This window comes from Heterocephalus glaber, unplaced genomic scaffold, assembly GCF_053883595.1.
Source record: "Heterocephalus glaber isolate CG9 unplaced genomic scaffold, H.glaber_assembly_v1.0 deba00000071, whole genome shotgun sequence".
In the NCBI taxonomy this organism is placed as follows: Eukaryota; Metazoa; Chordata; class Mammalia; order Rodentia; family Bathyergidae; genus Heterocephalus; species Heterocephalus glaber.
Window position 1 is genome coordinate 1408016 of NW_028258137.1, and position 17143 is coordinate 1425158.

At 59.4% G+C, this 17143-nt stretch overlaps 1 protein-coding gene across 7 annotated transcripts in view; it reads left to right on the top strand.

The window, feature by feature from the left end:
- The window catches only part of Atp2c2 (ATPase secretory pathway Ca2+ transporting 2), a 49000-nt gene that overhangs the window by 24998 nt on the left and 6859 nt on the right, over positions 1-17143 (top strand). For 4 of the 7 annotated variants that reach the window (XM_021256597.2, XM_021256601.2, XM_087197473.1 and 1 more), the window contains 17 exons: positions 667-816; positions 894-962; positions 1089-1148; positions 1272-1347; positions 5091-5157; positions 8867-8991; positions 9099-9196; positions 9956-10057; positions 10440-10529; positions 11069-11167; positions 12481-12637; positions 14028-14198; positions 14892-14989; positions 15409-15459; positions 16067-16233; positions 16830-16898; positions 16987-17103. In XM_021256597.2, the coding sequence (XP_021112256.1) occupies positions 667-816; positions 894-962; positions 1089-1148; positions 1272-1347; positions 5091-5157; positions 8867-8991; positions 9099-9196; positions 9956-10057; positions 10440-10529; positions 11069-11167; positions 12481-12637; positions 14028-14198; positions 14892-14989; positions 15409-15459; positions 16067-16233; positions 16830-16898; positions 16987-17103 (1766 nt within the window). The remainder of the gene's footprint in view (positions 1-666; positions 817-893; positions 963-1088; positions 1149-1271; positions 1348-5090; positions 5158-8866; positions 8992-9098; positions 9197-9955; positions 10058-10439; positions 10530-11068; positions 11168-12480; positions 12638-14027; positions 14199-14891; positions 14990-15408; positions 15460-16066; positions 16234-16829; positions 16899-16986; positions 17104-17143) is intronic. The other 3 variants (XM_021256599.2, XM_021256602.2, XM_021256598.2) reach the window with 2 other exon arrangements.

The following is a 17143-nucleotide window of genomic DNA, read 5'->3' on the forward strand; positions in this document are numbered from 1 at the left end:
GGGCCCGCATGTGGTGAAGGCTTCTTGCTGGCAGAGTCCTGGGAGGGCACAGGGCATCTCCCACCGGCAGGCGGGGAGCGCATATGCCTGTGTCTTTCCTGGTCTGCCTGCTCTGAAAGGCTCCAAGGTTCCATCCTAGCGCTGCACCTTCACAACTGGATCCAATCCTAATCCCTTCCCAAAGACCCAATCTCCAACCGCCACGAGTGGATTGAACCTCTGCCATCTTAACGTCTCCCATGAGGACTAAAGGCCAAGGGGGACGGTTGGGGGACGCTCATGCCGCCTCCCAGCCAGAGCACTCGTGCCTGAGCAGGATTTTAGGGAGCCTCAGGGTGCACAGGACCCCGAGGAGGCCAGGGGCCCAGGGCAGGCGCAGCACGGGTGCTCTGAGAGGCGTGTCCTAAGGTCGCCAGGGCAGCTTTAGATTATGTTGAAATGTCAAATAGCACTAGAAGAAGGTGTGAGACTTAGGTCTCCCAAGAGGGACCTCATTCCAGTCCTTTCCGACCCTGGAGGCATCCAGGGCTACAACTCTGACCCTGGTTCCCCGAGTTCCACACCTTCCCTTTACGGCTCCCATTAAGGCTCTGGATGCCAGGCTGGGCTTCTAAAGCCAACTCGGGGGGACATGGGAGATCCACGGTGTCCCTCTGTCCCACCCAGGCCACAGACCTCCTAGTGGACGAGTCCAGTTTCACCGGAGAAGTGGAACCGTGCAGCAAAACAGACAGCCCCATGACGGGCAGTGGGGACCTCAGTACCCTGAGCAACATCGCCTTCATGGGGACCCTGGTGCAGTGCGGGAAAGGCCAGGTAAGCCCGGGGCTCCCAGGCACAAGCACCGCAGACTTGGGCCCCCGGCTTCACGCCGCCTCCTCTGTCTGACACAGGGCGTCGTGATAGGAACGGGGGAGAGGTCCCAATTCGGAGAGGTGTTCAAGATGATGCAGGCGGAAGAGGTGAGTGGCCGTGGGCTGTCAGTGTAGAGGCTGAGGCTCTGCCAGTGATACAGCCCCGCTCACGCTGTAGGAAGGAGCCAGATGTGGATCATCTCAGTATACATTTTACATTTATCTGTATTTCAGAACATGACAGGATGTTCATCACGCTATACCTTTCAGACAGCAGCATGCACAGACCTCAGGGTGAGGTCAGCAGCCTCGTGTACATGCGTGTCTCTGTCACTGACATGCAGAGTGAGCTGAGGCCCCAAGGCCAGTCCACCCACTGCCAGGACCGAGTCTGACAAACCCCTGTCCCCCTTTCAGACACCTAAAACGCCTCTACAAAAGAGCATGGACGGGCTGGGGAAGCAGCTGACTCTCTTCTCCTTCAGTATCATTGGTGAGCAAAGTGGTTTCCTGCAGGGTTCTGAAGACTGTGGGGAGCCACGCTGGGCCGCATCCTGCCTCTGTGCATCTTGCTATTCACCCCGGGGACCATGGGCTGGGATTGGAGGCACAGCAGGCTGAGGGCCGTAATGCACCAGTGGCTCCTGCGCATGCTACAGTCCATGGGCGAGCTTATGGGCTGGCAGCTTTCCTGGCCACCTCCCTTCCAAATGCTAACTTTGCCCAGGCCCCTGCTGCGTGGTTGCTCTGCACCCTATAGGTCCTTGGAGGCTATAATCCCACCCAGCCTGTAGAGGGCAAGGGGAGAACCCTGAAGGTTTGGGTTGGGGTAAGGCATGTACCAGGAAGTGGAGTTGCCCCTGCTGCCCATTTCTATTGGCCAGAGTTGAGTCCTATGACCTCCCCAACTGCAAAGGATGCTGGGAAATGTAGTTAAACTGTGCGCCCAGCCATATTTTTATGCTTCTCAGTGTGCTGAGCTTGGACTGATGTCTTTTGGCCTTTTGGCAACACATCGAACAGCATCAACATGATGCGGCAGACCTACATGTAGGGTCTGAAGCCTTCACACCTCCACAGGACTGTCCTGGGTCTTTCACCTGCCTCTTCTCCTCTTTCCAGCTCTGGCTTTGATTCTTCATCCTCCTTTCCATCCAGTGCCTGGCTCATAGTACTTTCTCAGTGAGTGTTTGGTGAGTGAGTGATTGATAAAGGAACAGGCTGACAGCTGCCTCCTACAGCACATGCAGTGATGAGGAGCCGTACTGGTGAGTCTGGCTGAAACCACAGAGCCAGAGATCGTTCCTGAGAGAAGTGGCTGCCCCTCCTAGTGCACCTGGCCCCCCGATGCAGTCACTGACCTAGCAAGTCCCCTACGGCACGCCACACACTGTGCCAGCTTCGGGGCCACCTAACAGATCAGCTAATAGGAAACGAACCAGCAGGAGGTGTGATGGTCACGGTTCCTCTTACTCAGAGCTTGGGAGGCCCTAGGGAGAAGGTGATATGAGATGGGATCATGCTGGATGAGGAGGAGTTTTCCACGTGGAAGCAGGCAGCGGGATGACCTATTCAGTGCTGCAGAAGGTGCCTCCCATTGTGGGGCCGAGTTTAGTGGAAGAGGGAAGAGGAAGTCCTGTGGAGTCAGCCGCCTGCACTAAAGGCCTGGTTCTGCCCTCCGAGCCTGGCAGCTCTGCACAGGTCACACAGGCAGCCTCTCGGGAGCCACACCGCTGGCTGGCAGAGGACAGGGAGGGCTGGCTGCCCTCCTGCGTGGAGGCGCAGTTGGGGGACACAGGGCGGTGTTGCACAGGCAGGTGCAGGCTGTGTCTTGAGCAAGCGCACCCCCTCTGACATCCTGAGCACGACCCGGCTGGTCTGGACCACTCAGGATGGTGCAGTGCCAGGAAGTGGGAGCCCCGCCTGTGCGGTCTCGCTCGCCATGTGCTCCCCAGCGCTCCCCAACATTCCAGTTCTAGTCTGTCCCAAACCTCAGCCTTGGATTTACTGAGCAACAACAAATCCCCCAGGATCTGTTTGTCTTCAGTACTGGAGGTTGAACCCAGGGCCTTACACTGAGCTACAATCCCCTCATCTTTTTTATATTTTGAAACAGGGTCTCTGTAAGTTGCTAAATTACCCAGAATTTGTGATCCTCCTGCTTCAGCCTCCCAGATGCTGGGATGACAGGCATCCATCACCATCCCCAGCCTTACAGGTCTTATTGTTTGCCAGGGCTTGCTGCCCACTATGGTCCTGGAGTCAGTGATGGGAAATGGTTTTCTCCTGAGCCTGGCAATTCTGCTGCAGCTGGCAGAGCTGGGTGCTGTAGAGGCCATGCCAGCACTAGTGGCAGAGGACGGTGATGGATTAGTGATGTCTGCAGGGATGCAGGAAGGGCAGTGACTGTGTGTGGCTCCCACTGCTGTCCCTGGGGCCACACATTGCCGACATACCTGGCAGGATAGAATGCAGGGGACCCCAGCTGCCCACGGGGGAAGGACACAGTGGCTTCCGGGCCAAACTTGTCCCTGTCTAGTTCTCTCTGACCAGCAAGCGAGGATATGTTTTAAGTTTTTAAGTAATTTTTTTAAATTCCAAGGAAGAGCTGTTTTATCGCGGGAGCACTGTGGGACACGGAGACGTCAGGGTCCGTGGGCTCTGTCTCCATGCCACAGAGACCACGGGACCCACCACTCCATGCCTGTCCACTGTCACCTGCCCTCAACAGCTGGGGCCACCAGAAGGGAACTGTGCCCTCCTAAGGTGTCCCGAGCTTTCTACTCAGTTCCCCAAGGCCGAATACCAAGCAACTGTGCTGAGGAGATTGTCAGAGTAGATAGCAGAAAATTTGTTTAAACTCAATCTCCAAGGTCAGGGAGGCCTGGCATGGTCAACCCTCACGCAAGCCCTCACTCCAAAAGTTAAGCAGTGTTTCTCAGCACTTGAAGAGCTCCTCCAGAGCCAGGCATGGTGACACATGCCTGTAATCTCAGCACTTGGGAGGCTGAGGCAGGAGGATAGCCACAAGGTCAAGACCAACCTGAACTATATAGCAAGACCCAGTCTCACAAAATGCAACAGAGCTCCTGCAGCAGAGCGGGCGTTTGAGGCTGGGTTTTGGGGACCCTTAGTGGGCACAGGGGAGAAGTAGGGGGCTGGGATGCGCTTTCTAGGGCAGGCGGAGGTTGCCAGGGGGGGTTTGGGGTCGCCATGCATGGCAGACTGGCAGGAGCCCCCAGCGCAGTGCCACCTTCTGTGGAAGGCCAGGTGGGCCTCCTGTAACAGCCCCTGCTCTGTCCCCACTGAGTCCGTGCATGCCGAGCTCTGCACACAGCCCACCACTACGCTGCGTGGAGACCCCCACTCCCCGCCCTGCAGAACAGCTGACAGCGGCACCAAGTCCACATAGGGCATCCACAGCCCACCACCTCCCCACCCTCAAGGCCTCCACACGACAGCAAAGCAGTTAGGGGTGGGTGCAGGCCATGTGCTGAGCGCTGCCCCCTTGTCTTTTTTTCTTGGTACTGGGGATTGAACCCGAGGCCTTCACACTGAGCTGCATCCCCAGGTCTTTTTAAAATTTCTTGAGGCAGGTAACTAAGTTGCTAGGCTGGGCTCTAACTTGTGATCCTCTTGCGTCAACCTCCTAGAGTCCCAGGCTTGACACTTCTGAAACCCTGTCTAACAGCTCCTGGAGGGAGGCAAGCTCATGAGTGAAACAGCCTGCTGCCTGCAGCCCCAACACCTTACCACGCTGCCAGACCATGCCGTGCAGTTCCATGTGTCCCAGTTTAATGTTTCTGCCTCAAGGGTCTATCATGACAGCCCCCAGGTCCGGCACAGGGCCTGGCGTGTAATAAACAATGAGGGAAAAGAAAATGGAAAATTCAACCACAAGCAAAGGGGTAAAATCATTGAAGAAGCAGAGGCCCAGGGGCTGGTGTGGCTCCTGGTAGAGCGTTTGCCTGGCATGCGTGAGGTTCCGGGTTCCGACAGCACTGCAAAGACAAGTGTCCCCTGTGCCAGCTGGGGGTAGCTGTGAGTTTGAGGCCAGCCTGGGCTACAGAGCGAGACCCTGTCTCCAATAGCCAAAAAAAAAAAGAACATGTGAGTGGCTAAATGTGCTGAGGTTGCTTGCTTCCCTGTGCGGGTTCCTATAGGGTCCATGTAGGCTGGGCTGGGCAGATGGTGGCCATATGGAGCACACACAGACGCCTGTCTTGTCTCCCGCAGGCCTCATCATGCTCATCGGCTGGGTGCAGGGCAAGCCGCTGCTCAGTGTGTTCACCATCGGGGTCAGGTAAGGGGTTGTGGCCAGGCTTCCCTCGGGGCAGGCAGGAGCCTGCAGGGCAGGATGGGCACGGTGCAGGCATCCTGACCCAGGACAGGCCCCAGTAGTGCCTTGCCCAATGGGGCAGGGCCGGTGGGTACAGCATGTGTCCCTTTTGGCTCCTGGGTGGGGACCACTTGGCTCTGAGCGTGGGCCCCAGAGCCAGCCTCCAGGGCTGGACTTCTGCCTCCATCACCTGCTGGCGACGTTCCAGCTACCGAGGCCAGGCAGGCACTGGGGGCTGTCTTGATTCCATCTGCCAGGACCCTGTTTCCAAGTAAGGTCACATTGGCGCCTACCAGGGCTGGGACGTGGGTGTGTGGTCTTCGGGTCACATTGAACCCGTGGGGGCAGTTGGCACTGGGCGTGGGGCTGGGTGCGAGATGGGAAGGCTCCTGAGGGAGCGGGAGAAGCCAGCGTGTGACACAGGCCTTCGAGAGGCCAAGGGGCTGGGCCTGGGTCTGCGGGCCCTGTGATGAGCAGAGCGAAGGGCACACATGGTGCTGCTCCACCCTCCACAGCCAGGGCCACGCTGGCATCCATGCACAGGTCAGGGCTGAGGTCTGGGCTCCCACAGCTCCCCAGGGTGGCAGCACCCGGATGGCACTGGTCCAGGCTGGGCCGTGCTGCCCCTGCCAGGGCAGGAGCCCTTCTGCTCACCACCGAATCCCCACCCTCGGTGGCGAGCAGCTTGGCCTCGCCACTGAGCACCTGTGGCTCTGTTTGCTCACCTCCATGCTGGCCAGCTCTGAGCCTCTGTGCAGCAGGGTTGCCAGGCAGGTGCAGAAGGTAAACAGGATGCTCGTGTGTGTGCTAACTACGCAAGAGAGGCTCAGCGTGTGCCTCAGCTGTGCTGACATTAACGCTGCAGAGGAAGCCACAGCTGAGAGGGATTAAAGGGAGGTGGGGTGAGCAGAGGGAAGTGGCCCTGTCGCTTCGATGTGGAATCAAAGAGGGGCAGGAAGGAGATGCCTGGGGCCGGTGCAGGGCTCACGTGGCACCACCGGAGGGCCTGGCTAGGACACCAGCTGGGCCCGCGGGCAGCAGGACATCCTAGCCTCTGTTAGGGTCGGACGGGGGCAGCTCAAGGCCCCTCTTTCTCCCCCTGTACCCAGCATCCTGGGGCAGAGGAATGAGAGGCGCTGGTCCCTGGGATGGAGGCTGGGGGACGTGGAGGTGGGGTAGGAGGCCAGTGCTGGGGACTGTGCAGTGTAGGGTGACCGAGTGACATTCCGAGAGAGGAGATGGCCGGCCCCACCTCTGTGTTTCTCACAGGATCCCCAGGGCACTGCTGCGGGGAGTCCCAGAGCGAGTCTGAGCTGAGAGGCTGGATGGGAAGCCTTGCCCAGCCTGGTGTGGTGCTGATACCTGTCACCCCAGTAGTCTGGGGGTCTGAGGCAGGAGGATGGAGAATTCCAGCCCAGCCTGGGCCACTCAGCAATTTAGTAAGACCTCGTGTCAAAAAAACCAAAAAAGGCTTCTCCTAGTGCAGACCAGCAGGACAGGAACAGAAGCGGAGGTCACCTCTGTGGCGGGGCGAGGCCTCAGGGGTGGGGCAGGAGGGAAACCTGGGCCTAGGGGGCCTGGGGCAAGCGGGGAGCTGGGAAACCTCCCTGGCAGGGCTAACACAGACCGGGAAAGCCCCGGAGCCGGAAAGACTAGGGAACCTCTGGGGACGGAACGAAAGCTTCGCCCCCAAATCGCGTCACTTCTGACCCCGTCACGATGCCCTGCTGAACCCGTCCAGCCCCGGGACCGAGGTGCACTTGCCCCGAGAGAGGGAACCCCCGCCTTCCACTGCTGACACCAAGGGGTGCAAGCTTGCAGCTCTTAGTGGCGGATGAAGGTCACCGAGACCCTGAGTGGGAGCAGAAACCTTCAGCAGAACGGCCGGCGAGGTTCGCCCAAGTGCACGCCACCAGGGAACTGTCCAAGGCTTAATCCCCGTTCCCGGGACCTCCGAGGTGATCCCAGGACTCGCCCTTCCCCATCCCTGAATCTTTATTAGTTTGTGGATTAGTCTTTTATCACCATGACACATCCGAGGCCCTGTCCACGCCTGGCGAGGCCGGTCCCCTCCTAACCCTCGGCAAATGTTTGCTCAGCTGGCCTCGCCCGCCTGTGCCTCCAAACCAAAGACAACGTCTTGCCATCGCCATGGAAACTGGGCACGGCCCCTTGGCCCGCCTGGGCGCCCCGGTTATGGACTTGCCTCCGCTGGTCCGTCATGCAGGGGAAAGGTGGCCGTGCACGCAGGCCGCCCGCGTCCCCAGTCAGGTCTGATGAGCGACGCCACGAGGGAGGCCTGGGCTGCGCGTCAGGTGGTGGTGTCTGTGCTCTGTCGCACACCTGATGGTGGAATGGGCTTAGGCCCAGGGAAGTGCGGTGGCCGCGCGTGACAGGGTGACGCACGCTTCCTCGGTGGGGCGCTGCGTGTGGGCCAGCTCGGTAGGATCCCCGCGTGCCTTTGCTCGTCCCGTTTGTCACCACGGCAGACGGTGGCCGAGTCCGTCCGGCTGGACACCCCGGTGGAAACACAGCCAGATGTGATTTGCTTGAACCATTTCCTTTTGTCAAAGTTGGAATTTGCTGCCAATTTGATAAAAATTGGGACTTCGCTTTAGAAAGACCCTGGGTCCTTTTAGCTACCACCACCCATTCCTCTCCACACTGGGTCACCAGCAGTCACCAGCCTCTGTCTCGGACTCACCTATTCTGAACGTGTCACACAAATGGGTCGTGCACTCTGTGGCCTTTATGCCCGGCTCTTAGCCTCATATTTTCAAGGTGCATCCACGCTGTGATGTGTTATCAGAGCTCCATTCCTTTTTTGTGGCTGAATAGTACTCCATTGTGTGGCCAGGCCACGTTTTTCCATCTGTTTGTCAGTTGATGACTAACTGGGCCATTGCGGTTTCTTTTTATATTTATTGCTTAAATATTTTAAAGTAAAATTTCAAGTAAATATCAAAGTAGAGAGAATAGCGAGGTGAACACCAGGTGACCACCATAAGCTTCCACGGTGACCACCTGCACCAGCCACCTTTGACCTGGGTCCGCCCCAGAGAGTTCCGAGCAGACCTCAGGCCTCGGCCAACTCACCATTCCGGGGTGTGGACCGGGGGATCCTGGGACATCCTCGGGTCTCAGTGCCGTGTCCCTCCCCAGGGAAGAGAGCCTGGTCAAGTCGTCCTCAAAGCCCATCAGCACAGCTGTGGGAAGAGGGTCATGTGGTACAGAGGAGCGGGAGGCTGAGAAGCGAGCAGACCCCCAGAATAATCTACCCCGTGGCTGAGGCCACCTCTTTCATGTCCTTGACTGGCTTCCCCATACAGTGAAACCCTAGGACCCTCATGCTGCCCAAACTGCCGCTTCTAGCTTATTGCCAGAGACTGGAAATTCTTTTGGACCCACAGACTTGCATCTCTCCAATATATGAGAATGATTTAAATGCAAAAGCACGTAGAGAAGCCTTGAGAGACACTAATTCATGCTCACGTGTGACTGTCTGGTAAAACAGGTCACTTCCCCACAGCAGGGGGCTCAGGGAAACAGGTGCTGAGGAGAGAGCAGGCCTGTGGGGCTGGGAATGTAGACTCGCCGGGGGTGTTGGGGACACTCAGGCAAGTCTGCCAGCCCAGCTGGGGTCCACATTGTCCTGCGGGGCCTTTCCATCCAGCCTGGCCGTGGCGGCCATTCCCGAGGGCCTGCCCATCGTCGTCACGGTGACCCTGGTGCTGGGCGTGCTGCGGATGGCCAAGAAGCGAGTCATCGTGAAGAAGCTGCCCATCGTGGAGACCCTGGGTGAGGGCACGCTCCTCGTGGGGTGGGGAGAGGCGGGTGGTGGCCAGCCGACCTCAGACTGTGGTGGCGACACCTCTGGTCCCTGCGCTGCTGTTCCGTGGTCCCAGGCTGCTGCAGCGTCATCTGCTCTGATAAGACGGGGACTCTGACAGCCAACAAAATGACGGTGACCCAGCTGGTGACGTCTGACGGGGTCCGCGCGGAGGTGAGTTTCCCTCAAAGCCACGGGCTGGGGACTGTGTGCGCCCTGCTGGCCTCTCCTAGAGGGAGGCCCCTGCGGCTACTGGGAGTTGGTGAGGAAGGGGCTTGGTTGTGCTGCCAGCGCCACCTGCGAACAGCAGCAGAGAACACGGCCGAGTTAACATGGCATCCTTTATTGTTTTGTTTTTCAACGGACATTTTACAAAAAATTTTACTCATTTTTTAATTTCTTGTGGTGCTGGGGCTCGAACCCAGGGCCTTGCACATGCCAGGCAAGCGTGACCGCTGAACTGCCCGAAACCTTGCATTCCCCACCCGCCCCTGCCACGGGGCCATCCCCACTACTTGCTCTCTGTTTCCCGTGCGCCTCGCACTGCTGTTGGCTCTCAGGTGGGCAATTCTGCATCCTCATCTTTTTCCCCTGAAGCTTTTCAGAGGAAGGGATCCGCAGATCACAGCCCTGGGCTGGCTTCTGTAGGTGAAGTTTCCCCGGTGCCCTGAGACCCCTGTTTGTGGCTCCATCACCGGCTGCAGGTGTGGCGCAGTGACCGGGTGTGGCTGCAGAGGCAGCATCTACTCTGAGGCTCAGTCTGGAGACGCCTGCCCAGCGTCCTAGACCACCGCCCTCTCCGGGCCACTAACCCTGCAGGGGCGTCTCCGTGTGTATGTGAGAGAGAGAGGGAGACTACGGCCCTGGGTCGGACCCTGGTGGGGACTCTGCACCGTCCAAGGCGCCAGCTCCCTGCTCCCACTGTGCCTGCAGGTCAGCGGAGTCGGCTACAATGGCCAAGGGACTGTGCATCTTCTCCCGGCCAAGGAGGTCATCAGGGGCTTCACCAGCGTCTCGGTGGGGAAGCTGGTGGAGGTGAGGACAGCCATGCGTGGTGGCACCGGGTCTCCCCATGGGAGACCAGCACTGGGCGAGTGGGCACTGGGCGGCCCGGCTGCTCCCCAGGGCTGGCAACGTGGCCCCAGGACAGATGGAGCCTCGGGAGGGACGGGAGCAGGGCACTGCTGCTGGACTCAAGAGGCCCCGTGCAGAAAGTGGATGCTGGAACTGGCTTGGGATAGCCGCCCGCTGCTGTGGCCACCTCTGCCTGAGCTGGCTCCGCTCCCTGCGTGGTGGGTGCCGGCCCGGCCAGCGGTCGGCAGTGTCTACACACCCAACTTCCCCACAGTCCCGGGGGAGCCGGGGACCCTACGGTGGCGGCTCCTCGTGCCAACTGCACTTTCCAAACCCCTTGCAGGCAGGCTGCGTGGCCAACAATGCCGTCATCAGCAGGGGTGCGGTGCTGGGGCAGCCCACGGACGGGGCCCTGCTCGCGCTGGCCATGAAGGTGCGCACCCCGGGGTCTGCAGCAGGCGTGGCCGTGGGCATCCACCAGGGCTTGGGGCGCCCCCCCAGGGCTCCAGGAGAGTCCTTCAGCACCCATGGCTTGAACCCTGAGCAGATGCTGGGGAGAGATGGGAGGAGGTCCATCAAGGCACCCGGCAGTGGCCCGCAGCTGCTGTGGCTCCACAGGACCCCCGTCTGTGCCTGTGGGTGTGCACGGCAGAGACAAGTTCACAGGGCAGGACACCGAGCCTTGGTCTGTGGGTAACTGGGCTAGAAGCCATGGCAGCGCACACCTGAAGGCCTGGCAGGGCCTGGTGCGGGCAGCGGGGCCACCAGGGGGCGCAGGGGTCCTCAGGGAAGCAAAGCCTGGACCTTGGGTCTGACCCAGGACAAGAGAACAGGGACATCTGAGAGCAGATGGCCCTTCGCTGTGAGCCGAGCGCTGGGACTTCCGCTCTGCGCTCAGTCTGAGCGACCGCTGACTGCCGCACCAGGGAGCAGCTTCGGGCGCTGTGCTGAAAACGCCATCTCCTCCCCTAGATGGACTTGGGCGACATCAAGGACACATACGTGAGGCAGGAGGAGATCCCGTTCAGCTCTGCACAGAAGTGGATGGCCGTGAGGTGCCACTCGAGCCAGGTGCGTGGGGTGCTCGCTCCTGGGCCCCGTCCCCCTGAAATGCGGCCAATGGTGGCCACGAGTGACGTCCTCACAGTCACGGTGGCCCCAGAGCTGCCTCACAGGTTCCTCCCTCAAGTCCCCGTGTCACGGTAGCTCACTGCACATCACACAGAGGGGACAAAATCTCTGGGCACCGACAGGGCACCCAGAGCCACACCCAGTGTGAGCGACGGGCTGACACACGTGTGTGCATGGACCCAGGCCTGGGTGCGTGTGTCGTAGGTGACAAGAGGGACACACTGAACTATTGGTGGCTGCTCAGGGTGGGAGGATTATGGCTGGTTTTGCTTGCATTTACCCTTGTAGATTTCTTGTGGCTTTTCAGATATCTTCAATGGAAAAAGGATGTTGAGCAGTGATTTCTGCCACACACAGGCCCCGCCCCTCTTCCCTGTGGCCAGCCTGGCTGTCCCTACAGGCCTCTCTCCTCCTGTCCCAGCTCCTCCCAGGTCCTGCAAGGAGGACTTGCGAATTCCGAGTGCCCAAAAGGGCTAGGATTCCCTCTATGCCGTGGAATCTGTTGCCACCAGGGACAACGGTAACGCAGTCCAATGGGAGACGGGCTGTCGAGCAATGGGCCAAGCACAGATGCTCTTCATCCCTGCTCCTCTCCCAGCCTGCCCTCCGGGGGCTCCTTTACAGGCTGGCATCCAGTGATCTGGACCCCAGCTCTGTGCTCACAGCACGGCAGTGGCCATTTTCAAAACAAGGTCATAGTGTCTGAGCGCCTTTTACCCCCTATGCCTTTCCCGTGAGCCTGGGCTTTCTGTGCTAACAGCCAGCCACTGGCTGCACTGCCGGTGCCCAGTGGGCACTGCTGGTGTTGGGGTGCTGCCCACAGGAAGCTGACGGTCTAGTACATAGGGCAATGCTCGCTTAGCAAACACACAAGGCAGAGACCCACTGTTCAACCAGCTCACTCCTGAGCCCAGTCGCAGGAGCACAACAGACACAAATGGGACCTTGGGACCGCAGTCCAGACAAAATACCTGGGAGTCTCCACTTCCTGTATACAGGCTTCCCCGGCAACATTAATGAGGGCACTTTGTGCAGAACCGGGTGACAGTCAAAGATCGAGCTCATTCTTTTCATGGGGTGCATAGTATTCCATTGTGTGGATGCCATGATTTACTAATTTGTCCTGTATCTGTGAATGGCAACAGCCTGCAATACCTCCCCTGACAGCGTTCCTCTGTGTGTGCAGAATGAGGTGACGGTCACATTAGCAGAGGCACTCCTCACAGTGGATTCTTCCTTTTGTCTTTTCCAAGGACCAGGGAGACATTTACTTCATGAAAGGGGCCTTTGAGGAAGTGATCCGCTCCTGCACCATGTACAACTACGGGGGCGTCCCCCTGCCTCTGACGCCCCAACAGGAGGCATTCTGCCTGCAGGAGGAGAACAGGATGGGGTCGCTCGGCCTGCGGGGTCAGTGCCAGGGCCCGGCCTGGGGCTCCGAGCTCGAGAGTAACCCTGACAGTGGGCTGAGCTGGGGCAGGGTCTTAGGTGACAGGCAGGAGCCTGGAGTTGGCAAAGTGGAGCCCCTGCCATGCCCCAGGCACTAAATGCCCCCTGTGGGTCCAGTGTGGCCAGGGGACCAAGGGGATGCCACGAACACCAACTTCCCGGCAGGTTCGGGAGTCAGGCTCCCACGGGGCCCAGGCCCCCACATCTGTTCCTGCTCACCGAGCGTGGGCCCCGCCTGCTGCCAGGTACTGAGCAAAGTGCCCCCGAGGACTGTGGCCTGGGCTATGCCAGCTGCCACGAGCCCCCGTGGTGATCCTGGAGGGTCCCGTGGAGCCGCCACTTGAGCCCAGGTCTGCCTGGCTGCAGAGCCGATGCCCACAGGGACTGGTTCTGGGCTTCCAGGGAGGAGGCCCGGGTGGCTGGGGCTGGCCAGACCCTCCGCGCCCTCTGCGGTCGCACATGAGCGTTTCGTGTTTACAAGGAGCTCGTCTCTTCCAGGCCTGGGGCTGGCGTGGGAACCGGAGGGGCTGTCCTCAGCCAGGGAGCGGATGGAGCACCTACTATGCGAGGTGTCTCCCTCCACACAACAAGAAAAAGTGACCAGGCCGATGGCCGTGGGGAGCAAAGTCCAGGGACAGCAGCACAGAGCCAGTTAGGTCCTCTGGTATAGAATGACTGCAGACGGTTCCAGGAACAAGGGGGCAGAGGAGATGCATAGTCCCAGGGACAGGGTGGCACCGATACTAATAGCAAAGCCAGCAGCCCTGTCGGCACATGGCAGTGACATAATTAGCCCGTGGCACCTGCACTACTAACTACTCCATTATGACTGGGCCACAGGAAAGCACTGCTGGAGGTTTCTTAGTCACAGCCCCCTTCAGGTGGCAGCAAGGTAACACAGGCTGGCACACTGCCGCCTTTCAGATCACTGGGCCCCCAGAAGCGGGGCTGGCTCGGTGCCACTGTCCATGGCCAGGCCGGGACCGTAGACAGAATCTACTCCACCGTGGCTCCAGCGTAAGCTTCTCTTAGTCTTTGGTGGTAGCCACCCCACCTGCTGGAGGTGACAAGTGACTGGAGCAAGTGCAGAGTGGTAATTGGTGCTGCTGCCCTCCCAAGCTCTGGCCGGACCTGCTGGGCGGGTGGGGCTCTAGGCCTCCGTGGACCACTCCTGCCTCCTGCTGGGGCTCTTGTCCCTGGCACTGCTGCCTGGCCTGGGGCTCTGTGGCTCCAGGGGCCTGCTTCGAGGGCCTGCCCGTGTGGGAATGTGGTGCCCAGGCCCTCACCGATGGGACTGGGCCACGAGGGGCTGGCTGGGCCCCATGACGCCCTGGCTCTTGTCCGTCCACAGTGCTGGCACTGGCATCAGGGCCCGAGCTGGGGAGGCTGACGTTCCTGGGCCTCGTGGGCATCATCGACCCCCCGCGGGACGGCGTGAAGGAAGCAGTCCGGGTGCTCTCAGAGTCGGGGGTGTCCGTGAAAATGATAACGGGAGACGCTCTGCAGACAGCCTCGGCCATAGGTAACGGGCAAAGGGCGGGGTCAGCCTCCTGCTCATGGCTCTGCCTCGGCCGCTCCGTCCTCGGGGAAGCCGTCAGGAGAGCCTGGCCCTGCTGCAGTGCCTGGAAAGGCCTCTGAGACCGCCGATCGGTTCCCCCACTCTGCCTTCCAAGACACCAGCGGGTTCTCCAGAAGGGGACAGGGGCATCCTCGTGTAAACTGAGGACCCACTGTGTGCTGGCCTCACCTTGCCTTCACGGGCAGCAGCGGGCAGCGTGTAGTTTCACTCAGGCCTCTGCCCCTGGCTGTGCCCCTAGGAAGGCGCTGACCCCTCTGACCCTTGGTGTCCCCATGGGGAGAGGATGGGCAGGTTCCTCCTGCCACTCCGGTCCTGCTCCTAGTGCGGGCTGCCGCACGTCGGCTTTGAGACGGGCTTTAGAAGTACAGAGAACCACATCAGGTCCCCGGTTTGCTGTCTACAGTTTCTCTGTTCCTCATCTTTAAACTGAGCAGCATAAGGCCTTTTTGTCAGTGCTGTGGGTGGAACAGAGATCCTGGCCACATAGTAGGTGCTCAGGAAATGGTACCCACTGTGGTCTTATTTCCATTCTCTGCTGCCCAGATGGAGACTGGTGTCAGGTAGGTGGGGTGACAGTGGGGCGGCGGGGACCACTCTCAGGCCTCAAGCGAGCCCCCAGAGTGGATTCTCTTGCAGGAAGAGACATTGGCCTGTGCAATGGGAAGCTGAGAGCCATGTCGGGGGAAGAAGTGGAGAGCACAGAGCCAGGCACACTGGTGGGCCTCGTCAGGGAGGTGGGTTCCCCCCAGTGGTCTGCGTTCCGTTGCTGGGAGAGGATGTCTGGCACCCATAATGAAAGGGGGGGCTTTGATTTGGTTCCTGGTTACAGGGGATTCAGTCCATGGTTGGCTGGCTCCATGGCAGGAGCATCATGGAGGAAGGATGTGGCAGAAGAAAGATGCTTAGTTCTTGGGGAATAGGAAGCAGAGCAGGAAAGAATGCTAGGAAGGAAGGACGGATGGACCAGGCATACACCCCAAGGCCATGCCCCACGACCCACCCAGCCATACCCAGAATGTGCCTACTTGTCCACTCAGAGGCCCCCACACCAATCCTGTGGCACCATGATGCAGCTGAACCCCACACTCTAGGGTGAGAATCGGGGGTCACACATCCCCACGTGGTGACTGTTCTTTTGCATTACCACATCCAGGTGTCTGTGTTCTTCCGGACCAGCCCAAAGCACAAGCTCAAGATTATCAAGGTATGCTAGGCAAGGGGCACAGCCGTGCTGCTGTCACAGAGTTCATGGGTCCCTCGGTGACATCCAGGGTGGGTGGTAGCGCCACTGTCCTTTCCACTCTCTGTGCCTACAGCCCTGTCAATTGACCAGCTTTAGTTGCAAGGGATGCTGGGAAGTGTCACTTCTAGCAGGGCAGGCCCATGCCCAGCCAAACGTGGGAGGACTTGGGACCAAATACAGAGTCTTTGGCAGCTGAGCTTTGCCCATGTTAGTTGGGGGTTTTGCCTTGTTCCTTTTCAGGCCTTTTATGCTACAGGGTAAATCTCAATACTAGTGGCTCCTCAAAAACACGTAACCCTCACAGGTTGGGACCGGGTGACCTCACCAGCCTCTGCTCATGGCCAGGAACCCTCCCGTCCCTCCTCCCCACTGAGCCCCACCACAGCCTGCAGCAAGGATAGCTGCCTCCAGTAGGGGAAACTGAGGCTGAAAGGCTCATGGGCTGCGGGAGGAGCTGATGCAGACTCGGCTTCTGTCGCTAGCAGTGGGCAAGGCGCAGTGTCCGGGGCGGGGGGGGGTCTGGACCGGGGTCCTCAGCCACAGCTCCCATTGCTCACACTTCCTCCAGGCGCTGCAGGAGTCAGGGGCAATCGTGGCCATGACGGGCGACGGTGTGAACGACGCAGTCGCCCTTAAGTCTGCAGACATCGGGATCGCCATGGGGCAGGCGGGGACGGACGTCAGCAAAGAGGCCGCCAGCATGATCCTGGTGGATGACGACTTCTCAGCCATCATGTAAGCCCTAGTTAGGTGGCTTTCTAGTTGCAAAAACTCCAGCCTTACCAGCAAAGGAGTCTTTTCTTGAGCTAGGCAGAGTGGTGCATCCTTGTAATCCAGACACTCTGGGAGGCTGAGGCAGGAGGGTGGAAAGTTTAAGCCCAACCTGTCCAGCTTAGTGAGACGCTCAATGGGGACGCAGCTCAGGGGGAGCCCGGGGCTTCTCTCCAGTACTAAAAAAAAAAAAAAAAAATGGAGGGGATGCAGCACAGGAACCCTGAAAATGCTTTTCCCTAAAAAAACTGCAGTCATAAAATGCAGTAAATATAGAGCGTTATTCTTTCAGATCTTCTGCAAATTTTAAATAAAAATGGGTTTGACAGTTTCTACTCCAGATGACCCCAAAGAGCCACCTGCAGACATGCCGGGTGACGTTTCTCGGCCTCCCTTCCACTGTCTCCCAGGATTCCTTGGTTTTGCCGTGTCTCAAACTGGTAACCAAGCGCTGAGCCCGAAGGGTTCTGGGTCTCACTGGAGGCTCGAGCACAGGGTCTGCACGGAGGACCAAGGCCCCAGGTCTGGTCACCACAGCAGGCCGTCCCTGTCCCTTGCAGGAGCGCAGTGGAGGAGGGCAAGGGCATCTTCTACAACATCATGAACTTTGTGCGGTTCCAGCTGAGCACGTAAGTGGAGGCAGCGGGGCCCAGGCTGCTGGGCGCTGCTGCTGGGCCGAGCAATCAGGGCTGACGGTGGCGTACGCTGTGCCCCCAGGAGCATCTCAGCCCTGAGTCTCATCACTCTGTCCACCGTGTGCAACCTGCCCAGCCCGCTCAACGCCATGCAGATCCTGTGGGTGAACATCATCATGGACGGGCCGCCGGCGCAGAGGTGAGGGGGGAGCCTGTGCTCCTTCCCGGGGTCCACCACT